This window comes from Camelina sativa, chromosome 2 (assembly GCF_030686135.1).
Source record: "Camelina sativa cultivar CO46 ecotype springtype chromosome 2, ASM3068613v1".
Lineage (NCBI taxonomy): Eukaryota > Viridiplantae > Streptophyta > Magnoliopsida > Brassicales > Brassicaceae > Camelina > Camelina sativa.
The window spans coordinates 12720532-12739218 of NC_141881.1; the positions used below are offsets into that span (position 1 = coordinate 12720532).

An 18687-nucleotide genomic window follows, 5' to 3' on the forward strand; every position below is an offset into this window, starting at 1 on the left:
CCAAGTTAATAGTACTTTGATGCTAGTTGAGTAGTTAGAAGCATAAGATTGAACCAAGCCTTGAATTCCTGTATTGCATTTGGTCTAAATTGAAGCATGTTGTGATTTGACACTATTTCCTATTTATAAGAACCTAATATTGACTTTCAATTATCAATGTGTGCATTTCTTTAAGCTCATGGATACCATATACATACTTGGATCATCTTTCTCCTTTTTTACCACTCTTGTTGATCCAAGTAGCTGATTTCCTCATTAAGAATCAGTTCCCCTACCCCTAAACCAACCCTTCTTTGAAGCCATGTTTATTCTTGTGTGTGTGAGGCCTATTTTTGGGATTGAGCTTGGTAGAAAGTGTTAGGTTTGAACTGACAAGAGTAAAGCCTTGTGTAGTTCTAGTTTGAATTTTTCAAACTAGATATGACTAGGTGGTTCACTTGTTGGGTTTGGGACTTGGCTGTTATGAAAAGAAAAGAGGAAAAAGAGAAAGAAAAAGGGTAGAGTCTTTAAGAGGAGAATGTGTTTAAGCAAGGTCTAGTGAAAGGATGGGAAATAAAAATTGTTGAAAATGGTTCTAGTTAAAGAAAAGAAAAGAAAGAAAAGAAAAGTCTAGCAAAAAGCTTGTATGTCTTAAGAATAAGAAGAAAAGAGAACCATAGCAAATAAATAAAAATCCCCCATCACACTAAAAAGATCAAATAAGAAACCTCTCCTAAGACTTTAAAACCAAAAGAGAAAAGGGTGAAAGAGAAAAGAAGAAGTTAAAGGGTAGCACTAGGATCATTTGGGTTTAGATTGATAGGATGAATACTTTGGGTGCCTTTGGGTAGACAAGGTTTTGTTCTTGTATGTGTCTAAGTGGTCTTACCTTTAGCATTCTTCTAAAGCTCAATCCATTTTTATGAGAGAACTTTGATATTGATAAGCCCCACTCTAAAGAGAGACCACCATTGTCTCAAAATCTTTATCTCCAAGCCAAATGAGTATAAGCATTGCATAGAATTGATTCATGTTCTTGATTAATGAATGTTAAAGGAAATGATTGATTTGAATGCATGTGGATGTCTAAGGCTCAAATCAGTAAAGGTTTTGATATGCTTGTCTAAAGTCTTTAAGTACAGCTCATTCAACTTGCATTATAGTATTAGTAACTTGGACATTGATTCTAGATGGTCTATTTGCAAGCTTTAGGAGCTGAGATCCCACTTTCAAACCTCACTTACCTTCTTATGTCTTGTTTATTTGCTTGAGGGCAAGCAAAGACTAAGTTTGGGGGTGTTGATGTTCATATATTTTACCTTGTTTTCCATTAGTTTATTCACATCTTTTGTATCTTTTGCTATCCATTTTCACCATTATTGCATAGCTTTAGGACCAATCATGCATTAGACCAATCATGCATTGCATTTGCATCTTTTCATGCATAATCAGGTGATTTTGGAGCTTAAGGAGCATGGAAGCAATGCTGTGGAGAAGTGAAGCAATCATGAAGGAAAAGCAAGAGAGTTAAGGCTGAAGAACCAAGGTCCGGAGTCCCACTCGACCACCCACTCGACCAGACACTCGACCGTGTGCAGAGAGGAACTCGACCGAGTGGAAGGAGCACCAGACAAGCCAACTCGACCGGTCACTCGACCGAGCACCGGGTCGAGTTGGCCGAGCCGCCTAGCTATTTTGTCTTTTAGCATTTTTAGGGCTTCCACTACTTTTTCTATTTAAGGACCTTGTACCTGCAGCCACCAAGGAGTCCAGCTTTTTAGATAGTCAAAAACCTAGTTTTTACCCCTTTTGGGAATTATTTCTTTTGCACTTTTATTTTTTTAGATCTTGTACTTCTTTTAAGAGAGAAAACTCTAGATTCTTCAATATTGTTGGTCTCATAACTTTCAGAATATTGAGAATTCGAGTTTGATTCTTTCTCCAATATTGTAGATCTTTACTTTATTTTTCATTTTATGCAAGTTTCAGTATTTTCTGGGTTTATGACTTTAATGTTCATCATGTGTTCTTGTGAGTAGTTGCTTAGGATCTTGAGGATGGGTTAGGCTGGGCTGTGTTTGAGGTTTGTTTGCTTTGGTCAAGCTTGATTGTTGTAGATCTAATCTAGGCTAGCCAACCCATCCTCAAGATCCTAAGCAACTACTCACAAGAACACATGATGAACATCCCAATTAAGCTTAAGGATCCAGGGCCATTCTATCTGCCTTGCACACTCAGTTACCTTCACTACAACCAATGCCTTTGTGATTTGGGAGCCTCAATCAGTGTGATGCCCTACTCCATAGCACAAAATCTTGGGCACACTGACTTCAAATCCACCAACCTTCATATATGCCTAGCTGATGGTTCAAATAGAGATGTGGTTGGCAAATTGGAGAACATTCCAGTGAAGATAGGGAGAGCAAGGAGGGTTCATACAGATTTTGTGGTATTGGAGATGGACAAGGAACCTGAAGATCCTATCATGCTACGAACTTTATTACATGAACACCATTAATCGGAAGAACATCAAACATGTTTAGATCTTCCTCCAATAAGTCTATCGCAACGCTAGACTGTCATTGCCAGCTCAAACAAATTCGTATGATTCTGGTAAGATTTTACAGCTGTTAAAAATGCTTACTAAATCTACCACGGATAGAAGCCTACCAATACACTACGAAAACTATTTTAAAAAACAAACAAAGTATACCAAAAATATCTGTAACGAGAGAAGGCTGTCGCATAAATCTTTCGCAACAGGCCATTAGTCTACCATAAATATTTTCCCACCCTTTTACGTTTGCCGCTACACCCGCTAAAAACATAAGTCTATCATCAAAGGGAAATTCCTCTACCAACTTAATCTAACGAATCGATTTCATCTACGTCGACCGATAAGTGTACCAACACTACAAGTAAGTGTACCATATGCGTCGACCGATAAGTGTACCAACACTACAACTAAGTGTACCAAAAATATCTGACGTACACCTTTAATCAGTCCACCTATATAAATGTACCACCAAAAAATCGGTAGACTTTCTCCCAGTTCCCAATATTTTTTTTTTCCACTAATGGTATTAGCCGTAATTACGTTTTTTCTCAACACTAGTTTCAGGAATAGTATGGGTACAGAGTTTATTCTAGTAATTACAAACTATTGTGTGCTACTTTTGTAATAAGGAAGCTTTTATGTATTATTCTAGTAACTCATCCTTTATTTAAAGCATGCATAAATTTATACAATTAGATATATAATTAACTGTTGGAAGTGGATATTAATTGGTGGTTTTAGTTGGGGAGGTATAAGTCGACATTAAATACGTTTATATAGTTAGACAATGTACTTACAATTTGCATGTGAGCCAAATTTATTTTCTCTCTACATTTTAACCGTTGACTATTGTCGGTACCGTTGACTCTCACTACTTGTTCTTAAGTTTATGTTCCTACGTCCATATAGCCTTCATAGGTGTAATACTTCCTTTACCCGTATGGCAAATGTGGGTGAAAAACACAAAAGTGAAAAAAACAACGTATATCTCTACAAGCGAAAGTTATTATTAGTAAACCAGATTGGATAATTTCCAATAATTGGTATTAGTGAATCATGCATTAGCAATTTTCAAAATATAAAAGGTCAATGTTAAAGTAGAGACTAGAACAAATAATTATCGGCAAAACTCGTTATAAATGATGGTGATATATACGGATGTGATGATTTTGTATGAAAATATCAACGAGTTTTGGATAATAAAGGAAAGTAATTAATGAGTAAAAGGAAATATCGAAACCTACTGAAAAGTCTGAACTAAGTGTAGATCTATTTTGACTCAGTAGAAGGAAAATTTTCATTAAATGTCTCCCGCCAATGGCTCAACGGCCCCAAACGCGTAGAACGTAACATGCATGGGGGATCCATATTAATGGCTTCTTCATTCCACTTGCTTATTTCTTATAACTTTGAGGATTTCATTTATCTACTATATAAGGGAATGTTCAGTTCAATTGACTGAGATAACCACAAGACATACAAAGAGACGATACATTACGGTTATTTCTCTAGGCTCTAGCTAGGGATGGGGCTTAAGAGTGTTACTTGTTTGATTCTTTCTTTGGTTTTGCTTAATTTGGGTGTCGAATGTGTTCTTGGAGATAGATCTGTGGTCGGGCCTGCGAGGTATAGAGATGATGATTGTAGGTGGGGCCGGAGGTGTGGTGGACGTGGCCGGTTTGGACGCGGTGGTGGCAGAGGGTTTGGTGGTGGGGGAGGTTTAGGCGGTGGGGGTGGTTTAGGCGGTGGTGCTGGACACGGTGGGGGGTTTGGAGCCGGAGGAGGAGGTGGCGGTGGTGCCGGTGGAGGAATTGGTGGTGGAGGCGGAGCTGGGGGCGGTGGAGGTGGAGGTATTGGCGGCGGTTCTGGTCACGGCGGTGGGTTTGGAGCTGGAGGAGGTGTAGGCGGTGGGGCTGGTATAGGCGGAGGAATTGGTGGTGGTGGTGGAGCCGGTGGAGGAGGAGGTGGGGGTGTTGGGGGAGGATCCGGACACGGTGGAGGTTTTGGAGCCGGAGGAGGAGTTGGCGGTGGTGCCGGTGGAGGAATTGGTGGTGGTGGCGGAGCTGGGGGTGGTGGAGGCGGAGGTATTGGCGGCGGTTCTGGTCATGGTGGTGGGTTTGGAGCTGGAGGAGGTGTAGGCGGTGGGGGTGGTGTAGGCGGAGGAGTTGGTGGCGGTGGTGGAGCCGGTGGAGGAGGAGGTGGTGGTGTTGGGGGAGGATCTGGACAAGGTGGAGGCTTTGGAGCCGGAGGAGGGGTAGGAGGAGGGGCTGGCGGAGGTGCCGGAGGAGGTGGTGGTGGGGGAGGTGGTGTGGGTGGTGGATCCGGTCACGGTAGTGGATTTGGAGCTGGAGGAGGAGTAGGGGGTGGAGTAGGAGGAGGTGCCGGCGGAGGCGGTGGAGGAGGTGGCGGTGGGGGAGGTGGTGTGGGCGGTGGATCCGGTCACGGTAGTGGTTTTGGAGCTGGAGGAGGAGTTGGAGGTGGTGCCGGAGGAGGACTTGGCGGTGGTGCCGGAGGTGGAGGAGGACATGGTCTTGGGGGAGGTCATGGAGGAGGAGTCGGCATTGGGATTGGGATAGGAATAGGTGTTGGGGTTGGTGGAGGCTCCGGTCATGGTTCCGGCAGCGGAAGCGGTGGTGGTGGGGGTCGTCATTAATCAAAGTGAACTATCATTAATCTCACGTTTTAGTGTCCTCAAGAGTCCTACTTGTCATTTTATTTCTCTGTATTGTTTTAAACAAAAAGTGTATGATACATCAGTTTTCAATTCAAGATGTGATTTCTCATATATTTGTGTAAGAATGCTTTCGAAAATCAAATAAGAAAATATTGAATACGGATTGATCTTAAATTTTTTATACTTAAATCAGCTTTCTCATAGGAACACATATTTTTCCTTTGAGGTCCATCGACTTCAATTTTAAGGTCCTATCGTCTGATATTTCTCCACCAAACTAACATAATACGAACAACTTTTATAGCTGTATGTGGCACCTTTCACTTATTTATAAACGAATGTTATACTAAACAACTTTACTGCAGAAAATCTGATTTTGATAGTAATCAACATATGTAATATATGTCTAATGTGAACTTCCTTATAAAACATTCATCAATTTCTTTTTCATTACTAAACTTTTGTTCGGTTCATAGATGACATCTCTAACTACGCCTGGGCATAAAATCCGAATCCAAAAATCCGAACCTTATCCGAACAGAAATAAGCGGATTAAAATTAAACCGATATTAAGGAAATAACCGATCAGTTCTTGGTTTTCATTATTTTGAATATCGGATATTATCCGATCCGAACCGATATGCAATAGATATCCGAATATAACTGAACATATAAGAAATAGTTTGATATTCCGATAGATATGGCTCATATCTTTTATGTATTTGTATGATTGTATGAGAACCTTGTCATTTACTTAATTTTTATCTTTTTTTAAAATACTCCATTAATATGGTTATTTGGGTACAATAAGATTAAAAAGTTTTCGAATAAAACATTTTCCAATAACTTTTAGTTTAATTTTGGTTATCGACAATCATATCCGAAATGATCCGAAATCCGAATTATCCAAACCGAAGTCGATCCAAATTTTATAAATACCCGAATGGATGTTAGAGTCAATATCCAAAAAATCCAAAATCTGAAAAATCCGAACCGAATCCGATCCGATATCCAAATGCCCAGACCTAAGGTTAACATAGCCTTTTTGTAATTCAATTTCTTAGAAACAATTTGTTTTTCTTTATATATATGAAAATTAGGTTTTATGACTTCCATTTAAACGAATTACCCGAAAAACTATTTTTATAATAATAATTATATAGTTTACTAGGGTTTTCTGGTGATGTCAAGTAGGTGCCGGTCAACACCAACTTTCGCCAGGTGTCAGTGTCGATCGAAGGAGAGTGTCGGTTGACACCATCCTTCAGCAATGACTTATTTTTGTTTGTTGTCTGGTTTGATTGTGTTACTTGTTGTTTGTTGATTGAAAATTTCAATTTGTCTGTATAACCTAATAGCTAGGAGGATTGCCTCACTGAATATTTATGATAATACTCATGCATCAATTGTTTGTTTGTGGTGCAGATAAATGCAAAGTATGACCGCAGAATCAAGACGATGAAGAGGAGAATGTTCTAATAGCTCGTTGATGTGTTGTTGTCTGGTTTCCATTAGGTTGCTAGAGTGGGTCATTAGAATGATTTTAGGATAATGGTTTATTGCTTCATGATATTATTAAGTTGATGGTTATTGGTACTGTTTATTTGTTTATTAGTTATTTGATTAATGAGATTGGTTTATGTTATCCATTGAGGTGTAACTAAGTTAGGATGTTAGTGAGTATGAGAACGGATTGGTAGTGTAATATTATATTAAAAACAAAAAATTGGGTTGGGTCGTTTCAGTATGAAAGATATAATTAATATATATATAGTGTGTGTTATTTTTTTGGATGGTTTTTAAATTATTACTATCATTTTGTTCAAAATAATGATATTAAGCAACAAGGCTTATGCCATAAATGAGTTCTGAATATAAAAAAATTATTACATAATGATAAAATCTATATTAGAATATAAAAAGAAGATAAATCTGATAATATTAATTTTGATTTAAAAAATATAAATCCTATCATACATATTATTATTATTATTAGACAAAAGACAACTCAGAGCTGTCAGAAAATATATCATTAAGAAAATGTGCAATTTTGTATTTCCTTGTTTGGAGAAATAATTAAATAAAAAATTACAAGTGACAACTAAGAAATAATAAGCATTGAATTTATTTTTCTTAAGGAATTATATATGAATATTTTAATGATAACAATATTATATATATACGATACATTGTATAAACAAAACATAAAATTAACTAAGAGTTTAGCCGGAGAAAAAAATCCGACGAGAGACGCGATCGTTAGATCTTACATTACGTCAACAATGTCGCGTATGCACTAGACTAACGATCGTCATCACCTTTTTGTTGAAGCTGTTGAATTTCTTGGTGGCGAAAGAAGTAAGCAATTTTCTTTAAATCTAAAACAAAGTCGATTCCTCTATAGTAAAACAGAGTATCCCAAAATTTCGTCATTGAAATCAATTGTCTCTTTCATTAAGATACCTCCCCTCTCATTATTTTCGATGATTATATCTTATCCATCATCAAATTTCTCTTTATATATCATTTTTTGATTCATTATAGTTAATATTCTTCATTGCAGCGGCAACACCTAAGAAAATTTTGAACTATATGGGTGAAAGAAACCTTACTTTATCACAAGTTAAAAGTCATCTCCAGGTCCTTTGGTTCATACACACATGATATGTATCCATATAAAAGCTATATATGCATCTATGTACATAATTAAATATATGTGTTTACTTTCAATAGATGTATAGGAACAAGAAGGAAGGAGTATCTGTAAAAGGTAAATAACTATCATACCATTTAGAGTTAAATATGTTAGCGTTGTAACTTTGCATACGGCAATACATGCATTGATGTTCAACATAGTGCACAGTGCCGGCCTTGAGGCCAAGCAAGGCAAGCACATGCTTGCGGCCGTAAAATACTAAGTAAATAACCGGCCGCAAAAATGCCAAAGTATCTTGGTAGTCCAGTGGTTAAAGTACCCAAGAGTCACTAATAGATGCAGTGTTCGATTCTTACATGTTGCAATTGTCATTAAATTTTGTTTTTTTTCTTAACTAACCAGCTTTTTAAAATGTTACTGCCTGTAGTCTTAGTATTCCTAGCGCCGGCTCTGATAGTGCATAGTAAGTTTATTATGTTCTTTTAATGCAGAAAGGAGAATGATACAGAAACGGTCTCAACAGTACCTTGAGATCTATGAATGTGTTCGAGATGCTATCCAAAATCAACAAAAGTAATTAAATTAGGTTATTGCATAAGCATTATTTTGTGGTAATTTGTTAGTTAACTATCTTTTTCAATTTCTTCTATTCTATAATTGGATAGTACTAAGAAGGTAACCCCAATGGAAGTATCTTGCAAGTCTCTCTATCAATCTTCAAGGGTAAATGGTGAAGAAGACATGTCATTGCTTCTGGGGATGGTGCAAATGGTGAAGAAGACATGTCTCTTGAACTCACTCTTGGTCTCAACTCTCAAGTACTAAGAGGACTTTGGTTTCTATTTTTTTTTTCTATGCTAGCTCCCTTTTTGTATAATGCTTATATGGGATAAGAAATAAAAATTTGACAATATATCATGGTAATTTTCATCCCTTATTTAGGTGAAAGATTATTTTATAAAACATTTCTCTTTTATCAATATTTCTATATTGCAAGTCTGAAGGAACCAATATAGTAGTTTCAAACTAATTATTCGTTAACCAGTTTCAAACCAATTATAAGCTTTTGAATGGTACAAACAAAGTGTTTGCTTAATGGTTATGAAGAATATGTGTAAAGGAACAAACTTAAAACAAAAAAAAAAAGATTGTTTTGGGTAATATCTAATTCAAGTTTGAAAAGATTTGGTTGGACTCGATATTTTTATAGGTATATTATATAAAGAAATATATTTTCCTGTTCGACTAAAACAAGAAATACATTTTCCTTCTTTATATAATATTTTCCTGTTTGACGATAAATATGTTTGGACAATTCCTTCTTTGTATAATATTTGTTAACAAAAAAAAAACCCTCCATATATCATGTAATTATAATTAGAATTGATACTTTATCTTATTGGCTGGACAAGATTTCTTATCCTCTCTCTATTGGGATATATAAGATATTTATTCTTAAAGTATATTATTTATCTCTTCTTTTTCTAACCGTATTATTTATCTCTTCAAAATTTTAAGTTTATTACTTTATTTTACTTTTATGAAATAAGACCAGTATTGGTCAAAACAACAATCTATACCTTGAAGAAATATTTCAATTGGCTAAGGCTAACCATCTATTTCTGGTTAACAAAATAATAACACTGTCATTATTTTCCAGTTTTATGGCCAAGACTTCTCCGATTGTTACCGCTTTGGTTTATACAATACTACATTTATAATTTGCGTGTTGCGTAGGACTATAATTTATTATTATTATTAATACGACCCATTGAGTATAATTATAAGTATTCAATATTAAAAACAGAAATCTATACAGATGAAACGACCAGACCCGTTTTTATATAATAAATAATAATAATAATAATAATAATAATAATAATAATAATAATAATAATAATAATAATAATAATAATAATAATAATAATAATAATAATAATAATAATAATAATAATAATAATAATAATAATAATAATAATAATAGTCTAAACTAGTGGTCCTTAGAGACTCTAACAACACCATGCATTGCTATCTCTAGTTTTTAATAGGTCTGGACGTTCGAATACCAGATTGGATTTGGTTCGGATATTTTGGATTTGAGATTTTTTGGATATTGGCTCTAACATCCATTCAGGTATTTATGAATTTTGGATCGGTTTTGGTTCGGATAATTTGGATTTCGGATCGGTTCAGATATATTGTCGATAACCAAAATTAAATTAAAATTTATTGGATAATGTTTTATTCAAATACTTTTAAATCTGATTGTATCCAAAAAACCATACTAACCGAGTATTTGAAAGAAAAAATGAAGCAAATGACAAGTTCAAAGTTCAAACTAACATAAAACCATACCAATACATAAAAGTGCGACGTACTAACATCCATATTGAGACATAAGACTTTGTCAATGCAAAAAAATCAAAACCAAAGTAAACAATAACATAGATATATGAGTATCTATGATTCATATATATTATTTATAGTTAGGTGTGTATATCTATATCTTCCGTTCATGCATATCTAATATAGTTACGTGTATATCTATCCTTATCAAGTTGTTTCTTATTTTTTCGGTTATATTCATATATCTATTGGATATCGTTCGGATTGGATATTATCCGATATCAAAAAGTAATGAAAACAAAAACCGATCGGTTATTTCCTCAATATTGTTTTGATTTTAATCCAATTTTTTTGGATCAGATTCGGTTTGGATTTTTGGATTCGGATTTTATGCCCAGACCTAGTTTTTGATGACATTGCGTTATTTGGTTTTTGATGGTAGTTTTTACTTATTAGTTTGATTATGCTAGTTTATTGATGATTTGCTTGGTTTGATGACATGAATTCGGTAGGTTAGTTAACAAATATGAGATTGTTAGTTTGAATGGTGGTAGATTCTACTATGGTTTTTGGATTTTGTTTTTCAAAAAATCATTTAATAGGGAAACTAGTTTTTAAGCCTTTCTTTCCATGGATGGAATGAGTTTTTAAATTGGTTTTTAGCTTTTGGTTTCTAGAATTTAGTTTTTGGTTTTTAAATATTTGGTTTTTAGTTTTTGCTAAAAAGTCTAAAACATTTTTTAAAATAATAATAAAAATTGAAAAGTGAAAGAAAAACACTCAGGCCTTGAATGGCACCTGATTTTGCAGTGGTTTTTGGCTTTAGATTCTACAAAATCCACTTTTGAAGCCATTCACGATTATGAAAAAATAGATTTCCTAAAATTTAGGAAAACCAGTTTTTGGAGGATTTTTGAATTTCCTTCATAAAATCTAAAAACCACATTTTGTGGGTTTCCACCGTGACTTTTTTTTCTTTTTTCTTTTTTCTAATATAAATATTTATTTTAATTTACTTATTAAATTCCAAAACAAACGAAACCTTATTTTTGTACAAGGAACAAACTAAAACCTATTCTAGGGGTATTTACTAAAGACTTGCATATTTGTTATTATTAAACTAAATTTTCTTATATAATTTTTTTACTATAAAAGAGCTACGTTTTGTCTTCTACACACACAAATTTCATTCCCATCCTATGAGTGCAAACATCTCTGCAAATCAAGCTTGAATTTTGCGGTAAATTTTAGTCTAACACCATTATCTATTTATATCAACACTATTTATTTAGAAAATTTTATTTTGTTGTTATGATGTTTACATTAAAATTTATTGTAGGTATGGGTTATCGAGGACAATCATCAAATGCCAGAGAGGTACTTATTTAGTTTATATGTTTATTTTCTAGTGATGTCTATCCTACCGTAGTACAAAATTACCTTGACTAATTATGTGTATGTAAACAATTAATATGATATAAAGCCGAAGATTCAATGGACCGATAGTATGGTTCATCATTTACTTGAAATATATGAGATTGAGATGGAGCTTATTAATTGGCGTATTGGCCCTCTAAAAGAAGAGAGTAAATCGACAATTAGAAAAGGATTTCAAGAAGCCACAGGTCACGATCTTGAATGGCTTTCACTAAAAAACAAAATTTACAGTTTCAAAAAACTTTATGATGTTTATTGTCGTCTGATCGAAAAAACTGGAGTTGGACTTGATCCCACCACTCTAGCTATTGACATGAACGACTCATGGTGGAATGAACGTATTAAGGTAATATTTACGTATCCTATCACATGATATTGTTAGTTAAGAACATATATGGTAAACTGATACATTAAACTTTTTTTTTATATAGGAAACACCAATTGCTTCAAAGCTCCGAGCAAATCCTCTTATCGACCTTGATATATTGGATCGGCTTTTCAGTACCAAACACATCAATTCAGATCATATAGCTAGTAATATAGCTGAAGAAGATTCTGATTCAGATGAAGAATTATAGCAAAATGATACTCCGATGCAGTATATGGAAGGGATTCAGGATGAAATTTCTGCATCATTATAGAGTTTTCGATGATGATGATAGTAATTTTGCAATAATGTGTTTTCTATTTGCAATAAAAGTATTTTTTTTCTGCATCATTGTATTTTTTTTATCTTTAAATAAAAATTTATAATCTTTATTTTACTATTTTTAAAATAATTATTATACATAAAAACCAAAAACTAATTAAGTTACCATTCAAGATTTTGCAAAACTAAAATCTACAGCAAAAATCAAAAACTTAAAAAATCCAAAATCCAAAATCCAAAATCCAAAAACCAAAATCTAAAAACCAGTAAAAAACCAACAGCCATTCATGGCCTCACTATTAGAAAAGCCATTATAACATGGTTTTTGGTTTTTCTTTGTAGATGAGTAAAATCTGCCAAAAACTAGATTTCCTATTTAATAGGGAAGCCAATTTTATAAAATCTTGAATGATCATAAATTAGATTATTAGAAAAACTAAAACCAAAATTTACTTAAAAACTTGTAACCATTCAAGGCCAAAACTAGTTTTTAAGTGGTTTCTTAAAAACTAGTTTTTGAGTGGTTTCTTCTAATTTCAAAGAGAAACTAAAAAACCATAATTGTGGTTTTTGAGTGGTTTCTTCCAATTTCAAAGAGAAACTAAAAATCATAATTGTGGTTTTTGTAAAAAAAATTATTTCAACGAGAACATGTTTTATTTTTGAGTTTTTGAGTTTTGATTTATTAATCTTAAATTCAATATCAAAAACTAAAAACCAAGAATTCAAAAACCAAAATTCAAAATCTAAAATCTAAAAACCATAAACCATCTAAAAACTAATAACCATTCATGCCTTTTAAGAAAAAGTCACCATTCAAAATTATCTAAAACCTTAAATCTATCACAAAACTAAAAATGCAAAAATCAAAAACCAAAATCTAAAAGCCAAAAACTGTAACCTAAAACTCATTTAAAAACCAACAACCATTCATGACTTTAATGAACAAAAAAAAAACGGATCTGATTATTACAGTTAAATCATATGATATATTTTTAGAATGTAACTCTCCTCATTTTAATTACAAAACTGAATGGAAATTTTAATTAAACAAAATAAACACAGTTGAAATTTCAGTTACATATTTCCAACATTTAGTTTGAGAGTGTACCTCCCCTCACTTTCATTACATAAATTGTCATCTTCTCATTCTTTATCACTTAAATATACTTTATTTTCATTTTCTTACATGTTGAATGATGTAACTTACAGTTTTTGGGTGTTTTTTTAATAAATACTTCTTCATTTTATATTTCTTAGAAGTTCTGTAATTGAATATAAAATCTTTCATGTGTGATTGGAATAAGTTTTTTGCTTTACGTCTGATGTGTGTTTGGCACAACTGAATAACAAAGGAAGTTAGAATGAGAAAGTCCCACATTGACAAAATTAAAACAAAGGAAGTTAGAATGAGAAAGTCCCACATTGACAAAATCAAAACTTGCTTTCTCACTTTAATAATGATTAATTCGGTGAATGCATATAACCAAAACCAACCATTTAGGTTTTGTAGTTGACGATGCCTTTAATAGATATGGATTAACCTATATAATATAATTCATTTTGTATATTCACGTAGACGAGTTCCACATACACTAACAAGTCATTTAGCATAAATGTGAACTATATGACTATATGAGTTTAAGATTAAGAATTGGTATGTGTTTGACTATAACCAAAACTTTGAAAGCCAACAAGTATGAGACCTGGTCTAATACCACAAGCAACATACTTACTATACAGTGTATTATAACAATATGGGAACCAGAGAAATAAAAAATGTACATCAGACAAAGCTCCTACAAAGTTTTTCTCCAGCTCCATTACATTAAAGCATACCAAATGTATACTCTGTTTACAGTCCAACCAGGTTTAACCGGAGTTACATCCCTTGTCAAATTCCTCTCCTTCTGCACCTCGATTTGCCCCTTTTACCTGTAAAAATCGGACATACAACAGCAAAATTGATACTACTTGGTTAGAACATTGTACCAAATTCCAATTGTATTGTAAAAATTTCCAGTTTGAAAACGTTTTGAAACATTTTAAGTAAACAAAGATGGAGTTGCAAGTTACACACCCGGTTTGTGAAAGCCGTCTCCAGTTCAGTATTTCATGGTGATTCTGCAAGTAGCTAGATGTGGTACTTCCTCCACCAATCCCATTTTCTTCACTAGGGAACTGTTCTGAGTATCCCGGAGACCACTCGGGCACTATGCCTCCGTCTCTCTCTCTTCTTCCGCTGCTGGAAGATTCCGCTGTTGAGTCTTCAGTGCTCTCTGCAACAAGTCTGATATTAAATTCTGGAATCATAGCAGTGACTTGGTTTGATGCCGGTTCGGCTCTTGGCTGCTGAGCTTGGTTGGTGTTAACCATGTTCCTTGGAACCTCTGCTCTGCTATCTCCTACTGAATTTCTCAAATTCAAAGACGACTCTTCCTCTTCTTCAGGTCTGATCAAAGAAGAAGTAATGCTTGGAACCATCTGATCCTCATATCTTCTGATTGGGTTGACTCTAGTTGGTTCAGTCTCTTCCATTGTGATGTCCCTAGGAAACTCAATAGGAGCTTCCTCCACCTCAGTAGAATCTCCAAGTCCTTCTTCTGATCCATTCTCTATTGCAGCTCTTGAAGCAGCTTCTAGTTGCCACATCTGTGAAAGCGCTTCGTGAAGCCGTGCTTTTGCTTCATCTAATCCTACAATTGGTAGAGGATAGTTTGATCCAAGCTCAATACCAGCAGCTTGAAGAACAGACTCAGGTGCGTTCCACGGATGATGTATCCAGTCTGTTGGGAGTCTAGAGAGTTCTGGAAGCCATCTCCTTACGTATTCACCATTCGGGTCAAACTTGTACCCTTCAAACTGAGGGTTATCTATGCGATCAAACTCCCGGCTATCTGGGAGAGTACCAGTAATGTATTGCCAACCAAGAGCATCACTTTCTAAATCTGCATCAAGAAGGGTGTCCCAGAAATACTTCATCCCCCATCGCCATGGCAACTGAAGAACTTTAACAAAGAAGCTTGAAACAACTACTCTTATGCGATCGTGCAACCAACCAGTAGCCCATAACTCTCTCATCCCAGCATCGACCAAAGGGTATCCAGTCCGGCCTTGTCTCCATGCCTTGAAATAGTTCTCATCCACTGCCCAAGGGAAGAACTTTAGATGGCCAAGAAGTGGTCTTTCATGTGAGTATGGATGGTTAAAACTGATGTATCTAGAATACTCCCTGAGACCAATAGATTTCAGGAAAAGATTCACGCTTTCTTCCCCAGCCTCGTTTCCTTCGTTTGCCCAAGCGACCTGTTTGATCCGAACCAGATGGAAAACTTTTCTCACACTCACTTCCCCAAAATGTAAGTGTGGAGAAAGAAACGAGGTTGTGGCACTATCAGCTTTTCTGCGGTTCTTAGAGTATTCAATCAATGGTCCATTTATAAACGTTGTGAGAGCTTTATCAGCATTACTCCATCCAGGAGACCAAGCTCGAGCCAGAAGGGCATTGCTTCCTTTCTCTGAGTCATCTTCAAATACCAATGGATCCGGAACACATTTAGACACATCCCCTGCAACAATAATACAAATCAGAGTGAATAAAAACAAGATTTGGAGAAGCTGAATCCACAAGAGAGTGTGTGGCCAAGAAACAAACCTGAAATGATCTTCTTAGGTGGGAGAAGAGGAGACTCAGGGTCATAAGGCATGCTAAGGCATCTTTCCCAAAACGCATCAAACATAGAGAAAGGACGGCCTAATTCATCAGTCACTTCCCATGGCTCGTAAAGCAAATCTGCGTTGAATGATCGAACCGCTATGCCTTGTGCCGTCAAAACATCTTTAGCACGGTGATCACGCACCAAGGATAATGGATCTGAAACAAAAAAAAAATCAAAACTTTAAAACTGAATAATACTATAGTGGATCAAAGTTTTCATTTTTCAATTTCATCACACCTAACAAAACATAACCCATAAGAATAGAGATGACTCCAACCACAAAAATCCTATCCTTTTATTCAGATACCAAAAAAAAAAAAAAAACAAAGAAGAGGAGAAGAAGAACAGACCATATAAATGGTTGAAGAAGATCTGAGAAGCACCAGTGGATTTAACAACCTCAAGAAGAGAAGCAACACTATCAGTAGATCTCTTGGTGATGAGACAAGTACCAAGACTTCTAAGAGAAGAATCAAGCTGAGCCAAACTGTTCTTGAGCCACCACCTAGAAACCCTACCTGGATGATAGTGTCCTTCTTCCTCTGGTGCCCAAACAAACACAGCAATCACAGGACCAGCTCTTACAGCTGCAGCTAAAGCTGGATTATCTTCAACCCTAAGATCTCTTCTAAACCATACAATACTACAACCACCACCACCACCATTAGAACCACCACCACCAGAAACAGAACCAGACATCTCTCAGCTCAAAAAAAAAAAACTACCCTAAAACCTTTTCTTTGCCAATAAGCATAAAAAAAAACCCAAATCTTTTTAGGGATAAAAATTACTTTTTTATTCAAAGTTTTGCAGAAATTGAAAACCCTTTGGTGGCTTATCTCTCGAGAGAGAACAAAAAAGTATGTTTTTTTTATGAGCCAAAAAAATAAAAGCTTATCTTTACGAATATCTCTCTATGAGTGCCTCTCTGGCAAAATGCAACTATACTACTCTTGGGAATATTATTCACCTAAAAAGATTTTTCCTAATTTTAGACATCTCAAGTAATGACCCGAAAATAAAGCAATATGCGTTATTTACATTTATTTCTCTAGTTTTTATTTCCTATTTATTCCTACGTTACAGTTTCAATAATATTTATATCATACTTTATTAAACTAATTTTCACTTGAATCCAAAAAAATAATAATAAATTATCCAAGAGGCAAAATAGAAAATATTGGAGGTTGATAGAGAGAGGTGAAGAAGAAAAGAAGATTGACACTAAAAAATAATGATTCAATTCACACACGACGAGATTTATTGGAAAATTTTGCACCACTACTTTTTTTTTTTTTTAATGTTTTCTTTCCAACTTGGGAAATATTATCCCTATCCAATTGAACCAAAATCAACTGTGACTCACAAGTTTTCTACTCCTTTCCCTAAATTTTCTCCATTTTTTTTCCTTTGTTTAAAAAATAATAAAAAGAGAAGAACCTTATACTTTAGTTCTCTAGAACATATTCTATATAATTTAATATAATAATAATAGGAGAAATAATAGTCTATATATAGATATTTAAACTGATTCCTTATACACATGGATTCTCTTGGAAGTATTGAATATTAATTCAATTCAGATTTCTGTTTTTTTTTTCAATTAATTTTTGAATTTTTGGATCATGAAATTATAGTCTTTAAGTTATTTTCTTTCTTTTTTTTCACTTCAATATGGATTTTGATTCGGTTTCTTAGATTTACAAAAATGAATTTATTTCTAAACAATATTACTATATGTTTTATTTTTGGATTGAGTATTTTGGTTTTGTTTGGTTTGGTTTAGTTTGTTTCGGGTCAGTAAATTCGGATTGAGAAACATTGTCTATTCTTTTATTGATTTAAATGATTACTAAGGATAATAGCGAAATCATACAAATGATGTACTGAGGATGATTCTGAAATTTTATTGGAAGTTTAGGATATGAGAGAGAGGGACATATTAGCAAAAGTGGGCGAGAGATGGATATGGTTGGCCCTCCTTGCCTTTTAAACATTTTTTAAGACTTTTGTTTTTCCTATTTCTTTATTTATCTTTAATAAAAGTATATAAATATATTGGTGGGAAGAGTGTTTACCATGACAGAGTTAAGAGTTAAAACTCCATTGACAAGTCAATTTAGGTTTCCAAATCACTACTGATGTCTACAATAAAATAAAACCAAACCATGCATCTTTCCATCTTTCTTTGGCCGAATTTTAATTCCATCCTGATGGGAGCACATTGAGTTTATGGGTTAAATATGAAGATGCAAACATGCAGACATCCGTTCCGCTTAATCGCTTATGATAATAAGGGTTTGAATGGTTGGTATACAACTAAATAATATCTGAATTCTGACAACATAGATTTAGCTAAACCAGATAAAAAAAGGTTATGATTAGTCGATATGTTGGTGCGGTCGTGCGGAAATGGGATATATAATAATTTTACTAATCTCTGCTCTATTTGTGATATCGATATGTAACATTTTGTGTATCAATTAGAAAAGAATAGCCACTCGTGAAGTGACCTTAGTGCAGTGGCAGGAGTTAAATCCATTTGTAGAACACATCATTATATTCGGGACTGAATTCCAGTTCTTACGAATGTGGAATTTGGCTAATGGGCCGGCCAGTTGTGGCCCAATGGTTGACAAAAAAAAAATATAGCCACTCAATTTTAATGTA

General features: G+C 34.4%; 4 protein-coding genes across 4 annotated transcripts; 3 read left to right on the top strand and 1 right to left on the bottom strand.

Annotated features, from left to right (window-relative positions):
* Window positions 1–3896: 3896 nt before the first annotated feature.
* On the top strand, window positions 3897–5369 carry LOC104749509 (uncharacterized). The gene has a single exon (XM_087482613.1). The coding sequence runs from the start codon at window positions 4062–4064 to the stop codon at window positions 5187–5189; it is 1128 nt and encodes a 375-aa protein (XP_087338739.1). The 5' UTR covers window positions 3897–4061; the 3' UTR covers window positions 5190–5369.
* Window positions 5370–7276: 1907 nt separating this feature from the next.
* LOC147948517 (uncharacterized) lies at window positions 7277–8866 on the top strand. Its single transcript, XM_087482625.1, has 5 exons — window positions 7277–7568; window positions 7774–7850; window positions 7944–7980; window positions 8358–8439; window positions 8532–8866. The coding sequence occupies exons 2-5, from the start codon at window positions 7803–7805 to the stop codon at window positions 8689–8691; spliced, it is 327 nt and encodes a 108-aa protein (XP_087338751.1). The 5' UTR covers window positions 7277–7568; window positions 7774–7802; the 3' UTR covers window positions 8692–8866.
* A 2703-nt stretch (window positions 8867–11569) lies between these two features.
* On the top strand, window positions 11570–12313 carry LOC104719885 (uncharacterized). The gene is made up of 3 exons (XM_019234329.2): window positions 11570–11589; window positions 11696–11995; window positions 12081–12313. Exons 2-3 carry the CDS (start codon window positions 11720–11722, stop codon window positions 12225–12227), a joined length of 423 nt encoding a protein of 140 aa, XP_019089874.2. The 5' UTR covers window positions 11570–11589; window positions 11696–11719; the 3' UTR covers window positions 12228–12313.
* Window positions 12314–14535: 2222 nt separating this feature from the next.
* On the bottom strand, window positions 14536–17096 carry LOC104719895 (cryptochrome-1). Its single transcript, XM_019234328.2, is given in 4 exon segments — window positions 14536–14783; window positions 14786–15867; window positions 15954–16172; window positions 16368–17096. Coding segments are annotated over 4 exon segments (1689 nt in total). The 5' UTR covers window positions 16717–17096; the 3' UTR covers window positions 14536–14744.
* Between the last annotated feature and the right edge of the window lie 1591 nt (window positions 17097–18687).

Coding starts and splice junctions, on each gene's coding strand:
- LOC104749509 (XM_087482613.1), top strand. CDS start 4,062: ATGGGGCTTAAGAGTGTTACTTGTTTGATTCTTTCTTTGGTTTTGCTT.
- LOC104719885 (XM_019234329.2), top strand. CDS start 11,720: ATGGTTCATCATTTACTTGAAATATATGAGATTGAGATGGAGCTTATT. Junction 11,996..12,080: donor GGTGGAATGAACGTATTAAG/GTAATATTTACG, acceptor TTTTTTATATAG/GAAACACCAATTGCTTCAAA.
- LOC147948517 (XM_087482625.1), top strand. CDS start 7,803: ATGGGTGAAAGAAACCTTACTTTATCACAAGTTAAAAGTCATCTCCAG. Junction 7,981..8,357: donor GGAAGGAGTATCTGTAAAAG/GTAAATAACTAT, acceptor CTTTTAATGCAG/AAAGGAGAATGATACAGAAA. Junction 8,440..8,531: donor GCTATCCAAAATCAACAAAA/GTAATTAAATTA, acceptor ATAATTGGATAG/TACTAAGAAGGTAACCCCAA.